The sequence below is a fragment of the Rousettus aegyptiacus genome, unplaced genomic scaffold, assembly GCF_014176215.1.
Source record: "Rousettus aegyptiacus isolate mRouAeg1 unplaced genomic scaffold, mRouAeg1.p scaffold_m13_p_5, whole genome shotgun sequence".
In the NCBI taxonomy this organism is placed as follows: domain Eukaryota; kingdom Metazoa; phylum Chordata; class Mammalia; order Chiroptera; family Pteropodidae; genus Rousettus; species Rousettus aegyptiacus.
In genome coordinates this window covers 74670758-74689203 of record NW_023416308.1, presented here as the reverse complement: position 1 = coordinate 74689203, position 18446 = coordinate 74670758, and the positions used below count along the sequence as shown (strand labels likewise).

At 40.9% G+C, this 18446-nt stretch overlaps 1 protein-coding gene across 1 annotated transcript in view; it reads right to left on the bottom strand.

Annotated features, from left to right (window-relative positions):
* MAP6 (microtubule associated protein 6) overlaps positions 1-18211 on the bottom strand; it is a 68460-nt gene extending 50249 nt beyond the window's left edge. The window contains exon 1 of the mRNA XM_016161600.2: positions 16406-18211. Coding sequence (XP_016017086.2) covers positions 16406-17319 — 914 coding nt within the window. The 5' untranslated portion in view covers positions 17320-18211. The remainder of the gene's footprint in view (positions 1-16405) is intronic.
* Between the last annotated feature and the right edge of the window lie 235 nt (positions 18212-18446).

The following is an 18446-nucleotide window of genomic DNA, read 5'->3' as shown; positions in this document are numbered from 1 at the left end:
TTTCTTAAATTAAGAATAAAAAAATATAAACTGTAAAGGCAAGGACTAAACACATTGAATACATTAAAATGAAATATTTTCTGTGTTACAAGACACTAAACAAAGGTAAAAGGCAAGTCATAGAAAAAAGTTAGTAATCAGAATCAATGTAGATCAGTTTTAAAAAAAGATACTCTAACTGGACAATGAGCAAAGTGTCTGAATATTCAATCCATGAAAGAGGAATGCAAATTATCCATAAATACATGAAAAGTTTATCAATTTTGTTGAACACCAGGTAGATATGAATTAAACAATAGACCATGTCCACACTATGAAATTGGTGAAACTTTAAAATTCTGATATTATAAGAAAAAAGGATACTTTTATACACCATTAGTTGAAGTACGAATGAGTCCAGCCAGTAAAAAAAGCAATTTCCCAATACCTAGTAAAATATATATAACCCAAGATCCAACAATTTCACCTCTAACTCTTAAATCCATGCACAGAGAGACATGTATAAAGATATCTATTACAGCATTAAGAAAACCTAAATGTAAATAGAGAAAGATAAATATGTAATATATTCATATGGTGACAGATTATAAAGCCATTTAAAGCAGGAACTGTATGTGAGTGGGTATTTATGTATGTGTGCTTGTATTTTTTCAAGATAGATGATGTTGAGTGACAAAAATAAAGTCCCAGAATGATACATAGCGTTGGATGTCATGTAAGTAAAAACATGTACACACACAGCAATTACTTACACATAGTATATGGATAAAGAGGTATGCACACCAAAGTTTTGACAGTGGTAACCTCCTCAGGGCAGAGGGGGAAGCAGAATGGGTCTGGCTTAGGTGGACAAAGAAAAATTTACTATGAAAGAAAAAAATGGTCTAACATAAAAAAGACTGAAAGTAAATATAATAAATTGTTCATTTAAAAAATTCTGAGTAGTGAGAATATAGATGTTATACTATTATTTACAGTATATTTTTTAAAGTTCTTACAAAAAACAGAAAATGCTTTGACAATTTCTCGGACAAGGTACCATCAGAGGGAATGAGAATAGTATCAAATGGATGGAACAGAATCCTCAGCCACTAGCTCCCTCCTCTTCAATGTCATCAGATTTTTGGGCCACAATTGTGCTCCCTCCTCTACCCTATGTTCTCTACTGCAAGCCGCATGATATGGGTACTTTGGTATCGTGCACTGGAGTCTTTAAGGGGATCTTGGAGTGTGGTTAAGTGAGAAGGGACTGGGCCAGCAACCTAGTGACAGGTGAAGAAAATGAAGCGAAGGAGGAGAGCCTTGTCCAGGGTCACATAGGAGGTACAGCAGGCATCAAGGCTCATCGTCCTCCTTCAGGGCTCGGCTCTAACGACACTTCCTCGGTTAACAGCTACAGCTCCTGGTCTAGGTAAGCCTGTTGGCTTCCATTTGCTCTGTTAGCACCTTGTACTTTCCCTGCCTAAAATTCATCACATAACTATAATAAATAGTCATTGGAATGTATGCTTACCACTGTATCTACTATTATATTTCTCACTCCGTGAGGAACTGCTTGTCTTGTTCATAGCTAAAATCCAAGAACTTATTTCAGAGACTGTCTGAGTGACTGTTTTCCTGGCATCTAAACTGGTGTGCATTTGGATCCCATGCTCATTTCTGAGTATTAATATTTATAATTACAACTACAAGGACCTAATGGTTTATAAAACATGTTCACAACCATGCAACCTACTACATGACTAGTATTGCCTCATTTTCTGGAGGAGGAAATTGAGGTTCAGAGACTTGAAATAACTTCACCAGGGTTACATAAATAGTAAATGGAAAGGCTGGGATTTGAAGTGAGGTTTATCTGATGTCAAAATGCTTGGCTGATCCACTGCACCATGGCTACCGGATCAGCAGCTGTGATTACTAATTTACCTTATGTTTCTCACTTTCTTTGGAAACCTTCCCTCTTCTAGCACCCTCAGCCCTGAAGACCTTTCTTCGTTAAATCATTCATGTTTCTGCCACTGCATCATCTCTCCCTGCCTCCTCCTCATTTTCCTCCATCATCAGTCATCATCATCGTCATCATCATTGCCATCATCTTCATCTTAATATCTCTCCCTATTGAAGTAGGAGTGGACACAGAGTAAATCAGGATGTCCCAAACTGTGGACCTCACAGTCATATCCCAGAACCCAGCTCAGTGTCTTATTTATAGGAATTTCTCAACATATATAAATTACATTGAATGAATGAATTGAATATGAATTGAATTAAATTGCAATTGTTTATTAAGAAAGTAATACTCTTTACCAAAATTCCTCTATTGAGATAGAGATTAAAGAAGTATTTATAAAGCATTACTTCCTCCCAAATGTAATTTGGATTAGGACTATTATGAGATGCTAAAATGCTCCCTGGAGAATGGTGTTGCTAGATTAAATTCTTATCAGCTAGAACCACCAAGCCTCTCTCCAGTTCACAGCCAGCCCTTGGCAGACTCTGGAGAAATACTGGGTCAGGGCTTCTTTGAGGAGTCATAGCAATCCTCTCATGGTAGAGCTCTTTTCTGTGCTTTTAGTAGGTGCTGAATCCTAGACAAGTGGAATAACTCCCCGGGCACCTTTTAATACCACTTATTCCTTGTATATATTTTTTTTATAAAGCCTTGTTCTAGCTCCCAGGGAAACCCCACACCAAATGGTCATAGCAGCCAGAGAATAATATTGTTTCACAATGACGACTTCTGTACCTTGCATCCTTGGTTGCTATAAGGGATGGGCTGGGTACCCATTATATATGAAGACAAAGAAACTCTCACACGTATGTCAGTGCCCTATTGCTTTCAGTTGTAAGGAAACAAGAGAGTTACTATGTCACTTGAAAAGAATAAATGATGTCTTTAATAAGGCACAGTCAAACCAAGTATTCTCAGGCATTCTGTTCAGGTGGTTATTTGATACTTAAATACAGAGTCTGAAACTTGGTAGTACAGTATTCTGTACTCAATAATAGAGATTAGAAATTGGCAAACTATGGTCCATGACCTAACTCTGGCCTTCTACCTGTTTTTGTTCAGCAATGAATGAGCTAAGAATAGTTTATTGTAGATATTTGCAATTAATATTATGAAAAGAAATGCTATTTTTGAATCCCATTTCAGCAAATGTTATTCCCCTAAAAAAAAAAAAAAAAAAACAACTATTCTTATTAGTAGGCTTATATTACAAAAGATTTTTACCCAACTATTAATTTTTAAATTTCATCAAAAAAACTTTTGGGAAATTTGTTCTCTTCTTATATATAAGGGCCAACAAAGCCAAAAATATTTACTATCTATCTCTTTACAGAAGGTTTGCTGATCACTGATGTAGACCTTTCCAGACTTATCTCCTGCCATGTCACTCCTCACACTCGGAATACTTGTCACATCCGAATATCCGTATTTCCCCAAATACACACCTTGCTTTCCACGTTCTAGCTGTCCCCTCTGCCTGGAATGTACCACCTCCCTGCCCACTTGATTGCTTTACTTACTGAAATCAGACTGATCCTTCAAGGTCCACCTGATTGCTACCTTCCTTTCTGAAGCCTTCCATAATCCATCAAGTCAGACTAAAAAAATACTTGTAGAAAATCTTTTATCTGAGCATTTCATGATTCTCTTCCCAGAAATTCAGAATGTGTGCACAGAGAAGGACAAATTACCCCTTTGGATTAGCCAAATGGTACTCAAACCCACTGGGGATAATGATGATGGAAAGAGTTGGCATTTATTGAGTGCTTACTATGTGCTATGCACTGTGCTAAGTACCATACATACAGCATTCATTCATTTGTTCAGTTAAGATCTATTAAACTTCTCCTAAATAGCATGCACTAAGCTTGCTTCTGAGGGTGCAATGGTAAATAAGACAGGTAAGAGAGTTGCAGACTTAATGGAATGTTGTCTTTCAGCAATCTTACAAGGTAGACATTATTGGTTCTATTTTACCAATGAGGAAACAAGATCAGAGAAGAGAGGTTAAATAACTTGCCCAGAGTCATATGGTTAATAAGTGGTGAGCAGGATTTGAATGTAAAGCCCCAAACAAAACTAGACATCTGAGAGGAGCTGGAAGTACTGTAAGTATTATACTCTTAAATGGCCTTCTTTGTTCTTATTTCATTGTTAAAGACCTCTAGGAAGGAACATAGAGTTACTTATCTTTGCATTCCCAATGGAATTAACTCCACGATTTTCTGACATACTGCACAGATACACCTCCTTCAGTAACGGTGCCTAACTTAGATGAGTTGGATCCTCCTTTTCCTCTAAATCTTCTGTGCATCTTTCTATTATTGCACTTACTACCATTTCTATAATTTTCTTAATGTTTCTCTCACTAGGCGTGGGGCTCTTTTAGGACAGGTAATATGTCTAATTCATTGCTGTATCCGCAGGTCTTAGCATAGTGCCCGACACAGGCGTGATAGATGTTTACTAAATGAGTAAGTGAAAGACTTCATTGGTAACTTACTCTATTCCATTCTCTCCATTATAATAATAAAAGTAGCCAGTATTTACCGTGATGAGTATGTACTGGGAAAAAGTATTATCTCCCTCCATCTTCATCATGATTCTGTGAAGTCACTACTGTGTAATTATCTTAAGGTCAAATAGATTTTAAGTTACAGAGAGATGATTCAAATTGTTTTAATGGTCATCGAATCCTTCAGAGGACCCCAAGACACCTTCCAGGATTCATACAACCATCCCTTCCATGACTGACCAACAATTAACTGACACTTGTGTAGTCCTAGAAAGCTCTGGCCCCTGATTTCAGCCCTCACCAGGCCCTCCTTGGTACTTAGATACTCACATCCATGCTACCTCCCTCACAAGACAGTCAGCTCCTGCAAGCAGGGATCACATGCTCTGCACCTTGAATCCTCAGGGCCCATAGCCCCAGCTTTTGTATGCTTTTAAGATGCTGCATTGAACTTGGAATTAAAGTAATATTAAGCCCCATGCATTATTATTATGATACTGTGATCAAATAAATCCAACTGAATTTCCTGCTTTTATAGCATAAGCCTCTTTCACAATGGACTAAAACCCCTGAAAGATAGGAAGGATTTAGGAAGAAGATGGATGGAGGGCAGGGGGGAAGACTGTGAGCAAAATCCAGCAGCATGGTGCTTGTTAAGGCCCGGCCCAAACTGTGATTTGGCCAGATTACTTGCTGGGGCCCCATGATTTTAATATGTAACCAAAACTGAGAACCCGCAGGAAAAAGCATCAGGTATGTGTGAGGAGCAGTGGGCAAAAATGCTGGGAGCACCAGAGAGGTCATATCCTGGAAAGCCTTGAGGCCAACGTATCTGGGTCTTGCCCTGGAGAGGAAGGGGAATCTTGGAGATTTCAGGACAAGGAGTTGTGAGACCAAACACTCCTCTCCCACTGCAGAAACAGGTTGGTAAAGGAGGATGGCCTGGGCTTAGGAGAGTTGAAACCGCAAAGACAGCATGAAGGGGGTGGGTGCACAGCAGCCCTCCCAAGAATGGTATGTTGAGGTGGGGGACATGGCAGGGGTCTGTGTGAGCTGCACAAGTAAGGCACAGCTGTAGACTGGAATGAGGAGAACCAGGTGCTGAGCCAGCTCAGCCACTGACCGGTTGTGTGACCGCAGTCCCCAGACCTCCCTGACTATTCTTTATCTTTAGAGAGAGCGATGTTTACCTTAAAAGATCATTGTAAAGTCTAAATAAAAAAAAAATGTATAAGCAATTGGCACAGATTAAGCATTCAGCAAATGAGGCTGAAACTCAATTACATCTCTGTTCTCTCTGTTCATCTCTGTTTTGCTCTTTTGCATTCTGCCATTGTTTGTCTTTGTCTAGCATTACAGTTTAACAGAGAATAATTCTTAGGGGCTAAGAAGATTGTAAAAATGCACTCTAGGATATGCCACCACATGGTCCAGCTTTTTGAAGTCATTGCAAGAAATAGACAGTGACCACAGGGAAGAGGCACTTACGGTGGGTTTTGTGGCTTAGGGCGTGGGCCCAATTTTCCCACCAAAAAAGGTTATACCAGGCTTGGTCCTGCAAAAGCCTCTTCATTCAATTTGAAACAAATACACATGGACAATGAACGATGCCAAAATAGGTAGGATAGAGAGGAGTACTCTTATGTTATACACACGTGGGGTAGATACTGCAGGTAATACACAAGACCAGAGGCAGGGGAGGTTGGAAATTGGGACACTGGTGGGCCTATGTTCTTCCTCTTGGATGGGGATGATACTCAGACACCAAAAGTCAATCCCTGACTGATCTTTCTTCTGCCCGTCCCTGCTATGAGTTTGCTGGGCTCTGGCCATCTTCTCTGCTTCTCAGTCTCTTTATTCCTCACCCACCCTGACACCTATGGGTTTGATCCTCACTGACAGCTCAATGTCCAGGTCTTTCTGTTCTGCTCTTTCTCCTGAGCATCAAACCTATATCTCCATTTACTTAGTTTGTAATTTGTTTTTTTATTTTTTGTTGAGGTATAACATATGTAGAATAAAGTTCATAAATCCTAATTGTTTGTATGTATAGACCCACATAACCACCACTTACATCAAGAAGGTTGATGTATCTCAGAAGGTTCTCTTGTGCTCTTTCTCAGCCAATTACCCACCCCATCTCCGGAGATCACCACTATTCTGACTTCCACCACCATTAATTACTTTTGCCTGTTTTTGAAATTCATGTAAATGGAATCATTTGGTAAGTATGCTGTATCTGGTTTCTTTCACTCATCATCATGAAGAGCTAGCCATATTATTGATATTGCAGTAATTTTATTTTTTATTGCATCATAATAGTAGCTCTAAATCTAGGGCAATCTTGCTACCCCTGGGGGTGCGTGGCTTTTGGCAATGTCTGGAAACATTTTTGATTGTCGCAACTTGGGGTGAGTGTGGTAGGGAATGCTACTGGCATGGAGTGGATAGAGGGCAGAAATCCTGCTAAACATCTCACAATGCACAGAATAGCTCTTCACAATAATTATTTGGTCCAAAATGTCAATAGTGCTGAGATCGAGAAACCCTGTATATTAGTTTCCTGTAGCTGGTGTAACAAATTACCACAAACTGAATGGCTTAAAACAACTCAAATGTATTATTTTATAATTTTGTAATTAGGAAGTCTGAAATGGGTCTCACTGGCTAAAATAAGGTGTTAGCAGAAACGAGGTGTTCTTTCTAAAGGCCCTAGGCGAGCATCCATTTCATTGTCTTTTCCAGCTTCTTAGAGGCTGCCTGACTTCTTTGGCTCTTCCCCTTTTTTGTCTTCAAAGCCAAGTCTTTGTCATACTGCATCACTGACATTAACGCTTTCACTTATAAGGATCTCTGTGATTATTCTGTGGGCCCATCTGGATAATCTGGGATAATCATCCCACTTCAAGATCCTTAATGACATATGAAAATTCCCTTTTGCTTTGTAATGTAACATTCACAGGTTCCAGGAATTTGAATATAGATGGAGGAGAGAAGCATTATTCTGTCTACCACACCCTGCCATATGTATTCCACTGTATAAATATACCACAATTTATCTATTCAATTGTTGATGGACATTTGGGAACTTTTTACCTTTAACTGTTATTAATAAAGCTGATATGCACATTCTCATTTCTGTTAGGTATATACTCAAGGATGCAATTGCTGGGTCATAGAGTAAAACATACATTTAACTTGAGTAGATAAGGCTAAAAGAGTTTTGTAAAGTGATTGTACCAATTTACACCCTTACCACCATGGTGGGTTTCTATTTTGACTTTCTACAGAACACCTCCATGTAGACTTTCCAAAGACCCTTCAAATTCAACTTGTCCAAAACTGTGTCATCTATGTCAATGTATGATTGTTTCCCTAGACATCCGAAGCATGAAATCAGGGAAGCATTCTAGATTCTTCCCTTTCTGCCTACTCTCAATTACCTGTGACATACATACATTCTTATTTACATTCTCATTACATCCTCATTTACATTCTTTCCTTGACGGAGGTCTTCATCATCTAGACCATAGATTCCTTCCTGGACTCCATGCTCCAAGTCTAATCTCCTCCAATCCATCCTTCCCACTGTTGTCGCAGTCACCTTTTCTAAAATTCAAAACCTAATTCTGCTTCTTCTTTTTGCTTATATGAGAAAGAAGCTGGCCCCAGACTACTTAGCCTATCTACCTCTCACTATTCTATCCTTGTTCAAAGAGACCTCTAAGTTCTACCTTCACAGAACTGCTTACAATTTATTAAATTGATCCTTTCCCATTTAATGTCCACTCATCTCTAAAGAGTCGGCCTACTAGTACCTTCTCTACCTAACTTTTCCCCCTGATAACCCGCAAATCAAGTAGACAACATCTCTCTCCTCTGTGCCCCACCATGCCCTGCATAGACTTTTTATTAGGGTACCTATAACTTTTCATTACACTGTCTCTGCCTAATAAATATAAGCCTTTCAAGAGCAAGGACTAGGATGTCATCCTAGGCATTAGACTGATACATCATAGACACTAATCAATGGAATAAAACTGAGTTGAGACAATATGTGTTAATAGGACATGAAGACAGTGCTATACAGGGAAGTAACAGTACCATTTTTGCGGGGCTACTATGGACATTATAGGAAAAAATGAACCTAAGGTTTCTAGCAGCCTTCCAAGCACACAATATGCACTCAATTAGCCACTATTATTATTTCGAATGGTGAAAACTAGCATCCTCAGTGAACATCAAGAGAATTTTTAGTTTGCTGATTGTGGCCCATCTTGCAGTTTTCTTCATTTAGTAGAGATTTAGAAACTCACTTGTCTATATTTATACAACCGACATAATTTGTAAAGCCAAAGCTGCATTGATTATGGAGATGGCTCTTTAATCCTAGTGAATATTTTAATTTTGTGTCTGGGACATCGAGTGACTCTTAGTGATTATAGATTTAGAACTATTACTGGCTAGATTTTTTTTTCAAGTTTATATATGTATTAGATGCGAATTTTTCCTGTGAATGCAACCAAGAATTGATTGTGTGTATCTTATGTCCTCTCTTCTTTGTGGGTTAATCTCAGTCAGCATTAGATCTCTGAGTTGACCGCATAAGGTCAACCAAGGATCTGGCCAAATGCTTTGCACACAGTAATCCCTCAGTAAAAATTTTAAAATGGGCATAAGGCACTACTGAGGTACTCACTGTGGTTTCCATGATATATCTCTCTCGTGTTTTTCTTCCTTCCCCTATGATCATTCCTTTGTCTTTTTCGTGACTATTCCTCCTGCTCTCAGTACCCCTAAATACTTGTATCCCATAGTGCTCCATTGTCTGATGGCTAATTTTCCCTACTCCTTCTCTAGAGATGATTTCACCTCCTCCCATGGCTTTAATAATATCCACAGGGTGTTACGAATCTATGTTTACAGCCCATCTCTCCCCTATGCTTCAGATTCTTCTACTCAGTGGTCCATAAACACTTCTTGTCAGATATCCTATAGACAACCCATATTTTGGATACAAAAAAAGAAACTCAGCTTTCACTCCTGACTTTTTTTTCCTACTCATATTTCTTACAGAAGTCTAAATAAAAGTCTGTTCTGATGACTAGCACCACTACCAGTTACCCAAACCATAAACAAGTCATCCTGGCTTATATCCTCTTACATCCTCTTCCTTGCAAATCAATTGGTCATTAAGGTCTGTTGTTTTGTAACTATACAATGTTATAAATCTCCAACCCCACAGCTACAGTTCAAACTGTATCATCCTTTTTGGATTATTTCAATAGCTTCCTTATTGGCCTCCCTTTCTCTAACCTCCCCAGGTCACCAGCCAGTGGGAGCTGTCTTTGTTACTCACTTCTTTAGAGGAAAATTCAAACTCCTTATCCAGAGATATAAGACTCTTCCTAACCAGGCCTATTCCTACATCTCAGAGCATCAAAAGGAAACAAAATGGTAAAAAAGAAGAGCCAAATTTACTAGAAAAAGAGATGATCAACAAAATCCAAATTCGATCCTTTGAAAAGACTAAAAAACTAAATACACCTCAATGAGATGAATCATGAAAAAAGAGAGAAGACACAAGTTAATATTTGATATGAAAAGGAGACATAATTACAGATAAGTAGAGATTATTTTTAAATCCACAAGATAATGCTATGATCAATTTTAAGTCAATAAATTTAAAAATCGGAAAAAAATGTAAAATTTTCCAGAAAAATGTCAATTACTAAAATTGGTTCAAGAAGAAATAGAAAAGCTGAATACATAAATCACTATTAACGACTGCAAATTGATGGTAAAAAAAAATAACCTATCCATGAAAAAGACACAAGGTACAGAAAGCTTTATTGGAGAAGCTTATAAGATATTTACAGAGCAGCTCTTATTTTACGAATTGTTCTAAACAACTGAAAAGGAGAGAAATCTACTTATCTAATTTTATAGACATGACTTTGATCTCAATATCATATAAGACCAATATAAAAAAGGAAAAAAAAACTGTAAACTGATTTTCTTTGTGACTATGTATGAAAACATTTCAAATAAAAAAATAGCAAACATCAGCAAATTCAGCATCATAAAATACATTTTCATTTAAGCAAAGTTTATTCCAGGAATGCAAAGACTCAATATCAGAAAAATCTATTAACAGATTAAAAAAGAAAAACCATATAATCATCTCAGTTGATGCAGAAAAAGCATTCAATAAAATTCAATACCCATCCACATTTTTAGAAACATCTAGTATACCAGGATAAAGAGCAATTTCTTAATCTGATATAAAGCTAACTCATAAAAACACAGAGCAAACCCTATACTTAATCATAAAACTTTAAAAGCATGCCCATACCTAAGACAAAGAAACCTGTTATCACCTACTATTATCAAAATGTTCTCACCAATGCAGCACATATGCGCGCGCGCGCGCGCACACACACACACACACACACACACACACACACACACACACACTGGAATGAAATACCTTCGCTAAAAAATAGACACTATCTTAGATTGTCTGTGAAGCACTCTAGGCAATTTTGATGCAGGTAAACTTCAGGCTTTACTTGGGAAAACAGTGCTTGGAGAGATTTGCTATATCATTAAGGTATTGCAGATACCTTAAAGGTATGGCAGAAAGAATAATTTAAAATAGCTTAGAAAAAAAAAGATGATAGTGTAGCATTAGCTCAAACTAATGGAATAGAATAGAGATTTCAGAAATATATCCAATCATATGTGAGCCTTATGTGATAGAGGAGATATTAGTGAGGATATTAGTGGAGAAACATTAAATTTTTAAAAAGAATGTTGGAATAAATGACTTTCCATGTGGAAAAAAAGAAAATTAGGTCCTTACCTCATTCCACACATAAAGTTAAAATCCATTTAGATTATTAAAGATTTAAATATAGGAAATCACAAACTACTGTATATGTGCACGTGTGTGAGACTTTTTGGGAGAAAATTACAAAATGTAAGTGAAAGACATAAAAGACTTAACTGCAAGCAATACCGTGTTTGTATATAGGAAAATGCAATACCTTAAATATAGCAAATCTCTCCAAGCAATTTTTTCCCAAGCCTGAAGTTCACCTGCATCAAAATTACCTTTTAAAATATATATCGTTAGGCTCCATTTTAAACCTATTAAATCAGCATGTCTGAGGATGCAGCCCAGGAATTTGCACTTTAGAAAATTCCCCAGATGATTCCCCTGTGTACTACAATTTGAGAACCTTTGCCTTAGGAATGTAGATCATAACCTGAATTGCATGACAATCATCTGGGACAGTTTTTAAAAAATCAGATGCTCAGACCACACCCCAGACAAATTAAATCAGAATTTGTGGTAAAGGTACCTATACATTTTAAAAGTTCTCCAGTGTTTCCAATGTGCAGCCAAGATTGAGGACCACTGCCCTGGATGGGGGTGCATCTAAAGTCAAGTCTGTAAGGTTTGCTGCCCTTCCCCATTTGAACATTTACTTCTAGTGCTAACCAAGTAGGAACTGGACTTTATTTTGATTAAGGAAGGCACAATTTCCTTACGTAAGGGTTATAACTTTTTCATTTGGTATTCCCAGCATCCTGATAGGGCCTTGGTGGTCATTTTCTGAAATAAATTCAACTAAATAGAACTGAATGAAATGAATCAATATGTAGGTGAATATAATTTTCACCAAACTCTAAAATTCCACGGGATTCAACAAACTTATATGGCACACGGACACAATGTTATGCTATGAGAGGTACAGAGATGAACAAAATACAGTCCTTCAAGTGTTCATGATCTGGTGGGGAAGGCAGATACGGACAAAAGTATCTCACAAGTAGACAATGAACAGACAATGAGAAGTGTACAGAATATAATAAGGAAATAAAAGAAAAATTAGTTCTGAACAGCAAACCCTGGCAAGCATAGTTGAAGAGTAGCCCCGAAGTGTTGCTGAGACTTACCCAGAAAGAAATTAGGGAAGTTGAATTATAGGCATAAAGCAGGTCTGCACAACACATGCCAAGTCAGATGTGCCTTTCTCTAACCTTCGTGGAAGACTATAGGGCAGATGTTAAAGGCTCCTTTTCTTTCTGATTTCCTTGTGACTGCTCTCATTTTTCAAGTATTTTGCCTCTGGTTTATTAATTCTACCTCCTGGTGCCTCAACTGATTTCTTCCAGGAAAAGTTGTCATTAGCATTTCTATGGGGAGCACCTGCTAACCCATCTATCCCTATTAAGGTTGATGGCTAGGGCAATGGGCTTGACTGAGAGGGGAATTTTAATCCCCTCCTTATGACCCATCTATTTTCTAATTGAGAATGCTAGATCCAAAGTCACAAATGGCTGCCTAGTGAAATCCATCCTGAGCATTAAAAATGATAACAAAGACATGCTTCTCAATTTTATAATATCATCTATGTAATATGTATTAAAAATTAACTTCATGATTGTGAATAATTTTATAGATACCTTAGATGTCACTTGAATGCAAAAATCCTAGGCTAGTGTGCATAGGTTATAAATTAGATGAACCGTTGAACAGGGAAGGTTTCTCAAAACCATAGTGTCAAAGGACACCTAATGCTATCTCCCGACTGTATATTGTATTGGAAAACAAATTAGTATGTATATGACTCTGGATGTTGAATGTATACTTTACCTTATATACTAATATATTAAGCTGATGGATTGTGTGTCCTTTTTCTAAGTAAACTGCTTGTATTAATATCATGTGACAGATGTCCTTTGTAAAGCTCAAGAGACGAGCCAGTCACCATGGTGTAAACCACCATGATTTATGTAGAGTGGCAGAAGAAAAGGGTGTATAAATCAAATTATCATTGAAATGGAGCCCAACTTGGCTTCTAAGGAAATGTAAGGTTCATTTACAGCAGACACAGGGCATACTTAAATTCAGGAGATATTCAGAATCATAGCAAGGAAAAGAATGTGAGGACAATAGAGAAGGAAAATCATCGTTCCAAATAAGCCTATAGTTTCCAGGCATTTTTTCTTTATAGTATACTTAATTAATTGATTATCTTATTTCTTCATATCTACTTTTTTCCCACAGTACATTTACCTATTATTGATTTATTTTTTTTCTAGAAATTTCACATCAAATTTGTCATACATTTGTATTGTCCATTAAAGAAATTGATGTCTTTTAGCAATACTCATTATCTTAATGTTTCAAAACTCTTCTGATTATACAACAAAATAAAACTGCTGCCCGAAATAATATGCATAATTAAATTTTACAGAAAATCCAAATTAGGAAAAAATATTTTTGAGGTACTCAGAGATTTTTTTTGACAGGTTGGTGGAATACTAATACACACAAAAATAAGCATTCTCACCAGCTACGAGAGCATAGCCTGCCCCCATTCAATCCAATCACTTTCGATATGTGTGTAATTCTAACTATAAAGCATGATATGCTTACTGTGCAGGTAAGGTGTTGTTTCAGGGGAAGAGCAATATGGAACAAAGGTACAAACCAAAATATTTGAGTGAGTTGTATCTGAATGGTGGGTCATTCCCTGACTATCTGGCAAGTCATCAATGGACAAAGCAAGTCTCACCAACTCTGAAACATAAACTGAGTGGGACCACCCACAGAGACCTGAGATTCTGGAATGTCTCTTGATTAGCATTGACTCTATGGAAGTGAGGAGAAGTAGTTCCTGCCTTGTGGATGTCAAGGTTCCTCCTGCCACAGCATGGTAGAATAAAAATAGGAAGATGAAGAAGTCAGGCCAGGAATCTGTGATTCTGGGCCAACCTTAGGGTTCTCAGGGAATGAAGTAGGATCCTATAAATAAGAAAGCCATGACAGAATTGCAAAATTACATCTTGGCTTTGTTTTTAATGCCTCTTGCTTATTTGCTTCGTTTCTTTTCTTTTTGATCTTCCTTTGGTAGCGGCATAAAGATATTGTGAAAATTTTACCTCCTGATGGTTATGAACCAAGGAAAAGGATCTGTGTCCTTGCCTGACTCAGAGCTTTAAAAGGAAGTAGTGTACTCCCGGGGGGACCAGTGTGCTCACAATAACAATAAACCAAGAGAAAAATGCCAAGTGGGAAGTGGATTTCGGGAAGATGAAGTAGGGGCCAACTGATTAGGTATCCTTCTCATTGGAAAATGCTTTTCAGAATTAAAACCTGGGTTGGGGTGTGTGTGTGGATTTTGTCTTAATAAGAGAGAATGCCTATCTATGCTATTCTTTCCCAACCATACAAGGGAGTAGTTGTTATGTTCATAGAGAAAGGCATCAGTATAACTTGAGGCTACTACATATAGGGTCTTGGCAAAAGTCACTAATTCTGCAGTCCTGGCCACATTCTCTGGCTGGCAGGAGGCAATTGGCTGTGGCGCTGATGAAGGATCCCGTAAATCACATTTGGAAAAACCTCGAACTTAATTATTCATCATGCACATCTGCTTCCCCAGAGACCTCCATGCCCAACTTTACATGTTCAGAGTCAACTGTGATCTGTTAGCTGATGAATTCAGGTTGAAACCTAAGGGCAGGACTGAAAGCTAAGCATTCAGGAATACATATTGGATGTATGAAGAGTCCATAAAAGCCAAGACTGCAGCAGAAGGAAAATTCTAGAAGGATGGAAAGAAAGAGAGAGGTTATGCCCTTGATTGAAGGCATTCATTTACAGGGAATTTAAATGCATTAAAGAGGAAGTTCTTGGTGGTAAGAGAATGAGAAACACATCTGGAGACCATAGAGAGAAAGGAGATGCAAAACATAAAGAGAAAGGAGAGAAGGCTGGACATATCCAGGAAGTGAAAATCAGAATAATGAAGCATCATGCTGAAGGTTGGAATGAAACCAAAATGTACTAATCGCCCACTATATGCCAGGCACAATTTTCCCCCTGAAGCATCTCATTTAATTTTCACAATGTCTAGCATAGTGACTGGCATATAGTAGGTGCTCAAATATATGCTGAATATTTAATATTAAATTAATAAATAAGTGAACAATTCTAAGAGAACAATTTATTATCAATCACATCTTACAGATTAGAGCCTGAAGTCCAGAAGGTTAAGAAACTTGCCCAAGAAAAGAATAAAATAAAAGTTGTCCTTCAGCCCAGATATAATCATTATGAAAGAAAGAGAGAAAGTAAGCAAGAAAGCAAGAAATCAAGAAAGCAAGAAAGAAAGAAACAAAGAAAGAAAGACAGAGAAAGAGGGAGAGAAAGAAAGATCAAGAAAGAGAGAGAGGTGCCACTTGCTATGAAAAGTAGAGTCTGATTTCAAAGCCCAACTGAAGGAGGGTGATCTCTAAGGACCCTGCCTGCGAAGAATCAAAAAAAGGGTGTGGTGCTTGGATATCATCCAGGGACTGAGAGCAGAGTGAAGAATGAAAGACCAAGTGAACTGGGCTATGGAGGAGGGGTACTGGTAACTGGGAAAGAACTCTTCTTGGAGAATGGGGCCCTGCAGGAAGGCACGAAGGCTGGTGGGTGGCAGCTGAGCCAGTAAGGTGTAGCATCCAGACTAATGAAGTCGGGTAGGATGGAATGGAAGCACAGACTGTGAAGAAATTGCAAACGGTCTTGGTTGGACGGGCAGGGGCTTGAGGCAGGGTGGGGACGGGGAAAAGGTGGATGAAGTGGTAAAGCGAAAGACCTGGGCAGGCCTTGATAGATAATAAGAGCACGTAAGAAAGAGCAGAAGGAAGTCAGCTATGCGAGCGTGCTTGGGATGGGGCTGGGGAGAGGGTGTGGTCCGGGGTGGGAGGGGGAGGCTGGATGTGAAGCCTGCTATGAGGAGAATGAGCTCCAGACAGTTTTCGGGAGAGGGTAAGGGTGACCAGCCCCGTCACAGGAGCTGCGTTCCGCGTCTCACCTGTAGGAGCTGCCCACCGCACTCGACACCTCCTCGCGGATTTGCCTGTTGAGGGCGTCCGCGGCTGCACGTCCCTTGCCACCCTCGGGGACCGCGGCCGGGGCCTGGGCCTGGGCTGCAGGCAGCGGCGTCTGCTCGTGCCCCAGCCCCTCGGAGCGACGCACCATCCAGGCGGGCGCGGCCTTCCTGCGTGTGTCGCGTTCGTCCGCACCAGACGCCTTTCCCGCTGCAAGTACACCCGCTCCGCCAGGGGCCGCCGTCTGCTCCGGGGCCTCAGTGGCGGCCTGCACCGGCCACCGCTCCTGGCTCGGAGGCCGGCGCTTAGGCGCCCCGAGAATAGGCGCCGAAGCCTGGGAGGACGTGGGGATCTGCACGGGTTTGGGGATCCACGGGTGGTCCCCGCGGCGCGGCAATGGCCAGGCACGAAAGTCCTTCTGGTACTGAGTCTCGCGCTCGAAGGGTGTGTCAGAAGGTTGGTACTCGCTGCGCGGTCGGCAGCTCGGCTCCGGGCGCTGCACCTTCCAGGCGCGGTAGTCCTGACGCATCACTGAGTCCGCGGGGCCAGCGCCGGAGGTGGAGCCGGAGCCGGGGCCCGGGCCCAGTGCGCTCCGGCCAGAGGCGGCCGCTGCCTCGCGATCGCCACTGGGCCCAGGCGCCGGCCCTGTTGCCCGGGCAACTGCATCCAATTCTCCTTGGGCTGGCTGTGTCTCTATGGCGACCGCCCGCGCCGAAGGGGGCGCGAGCGCCGGCTGCGCTTGCTGCTGTTGCGGCGGTGGCGGCTGTGGCGGGGCGCCGGGGTGCTCGGTGGCCTCCGAGTACTTGGTGAAAACTAGCGGCACTGCGATGTCCGCCTTGTCCAGCTGGTTCCAGAAGCGGGCGATGCAGCAGGCCCGCGTGATGCACGGCCACGCCATGATGCTAGCTGCAAAGCTGGCCCACCCTTTCTTTATGTGGTTCTAAAACAAGTCTCCAATCTTCCTTAAGTGCCCTAACCCTCGACCAGCCAACCTAGTTCCCACCGTTTTTTCTTGGTGGCTTGAGCTACCTCGCTCTTCTCTCTTAGGAAGCACCCGGGCAGGCTGGACCGGCAAAGGTATCACTGAGATAAAGTCTGTAAAGTCCCTCGATTACCGGCTGCAAAGGCCTGCGGGAGCCTCCTGCAAAGGTCTTGGGAACACAGTCTGCAGCAGGAAACAGAGGGTGAGAGACACAGCGTCCGCGAGTTTCAGAGTTCCAGGGCGAAGGCGTCTGGGACCCGCCCCTCCCTGAGGCTGCGGCGGCGCGCAGACCCCGGCCCGAGCCAGGCAACGTGAGGCGAGGTGGCCCCCGGGTTAAGCCATGGCGCAGAGGAAAGGCCAGGCAATGTGGCCGCAGAATCCGTGAACAAGGCTCTGTTCTCCTTCCCGCCGGCGTCCTGTCGCAGCCGGCCACCCAGCAGGGCTTGGAGGCGATTACCTCCAGCAGAGACGGAGCATTGCTGCTTCTGCGGTTGCTCTCGTTGATGCTGCAGCCGCTGCTGCTGTCGCTGCTATATCTGCTGCAGGAACGCGGCCCCACCCTTTTCTGCCGCTCGGCAGGGGGAAAAAAATCCAGGAAAGATGCTGGGAGAAAGCGAGCTGCAGAAAAAAAAAAAAAAAATCACCTGCTGTCGTCAGAGCGCGCTGCTGAGCTCTTCTCTCTTTCCACCTCCTCCCTCCGCTCTGGCAGCTCCTCCCTCTTCCGCTCAACATCAGAATCTGGGGCCTAGGTGGGTTCCAGTCCCAGGCTTATATAGACTTGCGGTCTTTACACTGGTCACTTACTTCCCTTCCGGGGAACTCAGGCTCCTTTTGTAAAACAAGGCCAATCATGGAGGCTGAGGGATTAAAATTTTTAAATATGGAGGAAACTCCTAGTGAAATGTCTGTCTTAGGATAGATGGTTTTTTGTGCTGTTTTTTTTTTTTTTTTTTTTTTTAAAGAGGAGCTACTGTTATGGGCCAGTCTCCAGGCTGGATTTGAACCCAGTTTGGCTGGCTCCAGATCCAAGCACCCACAAGATT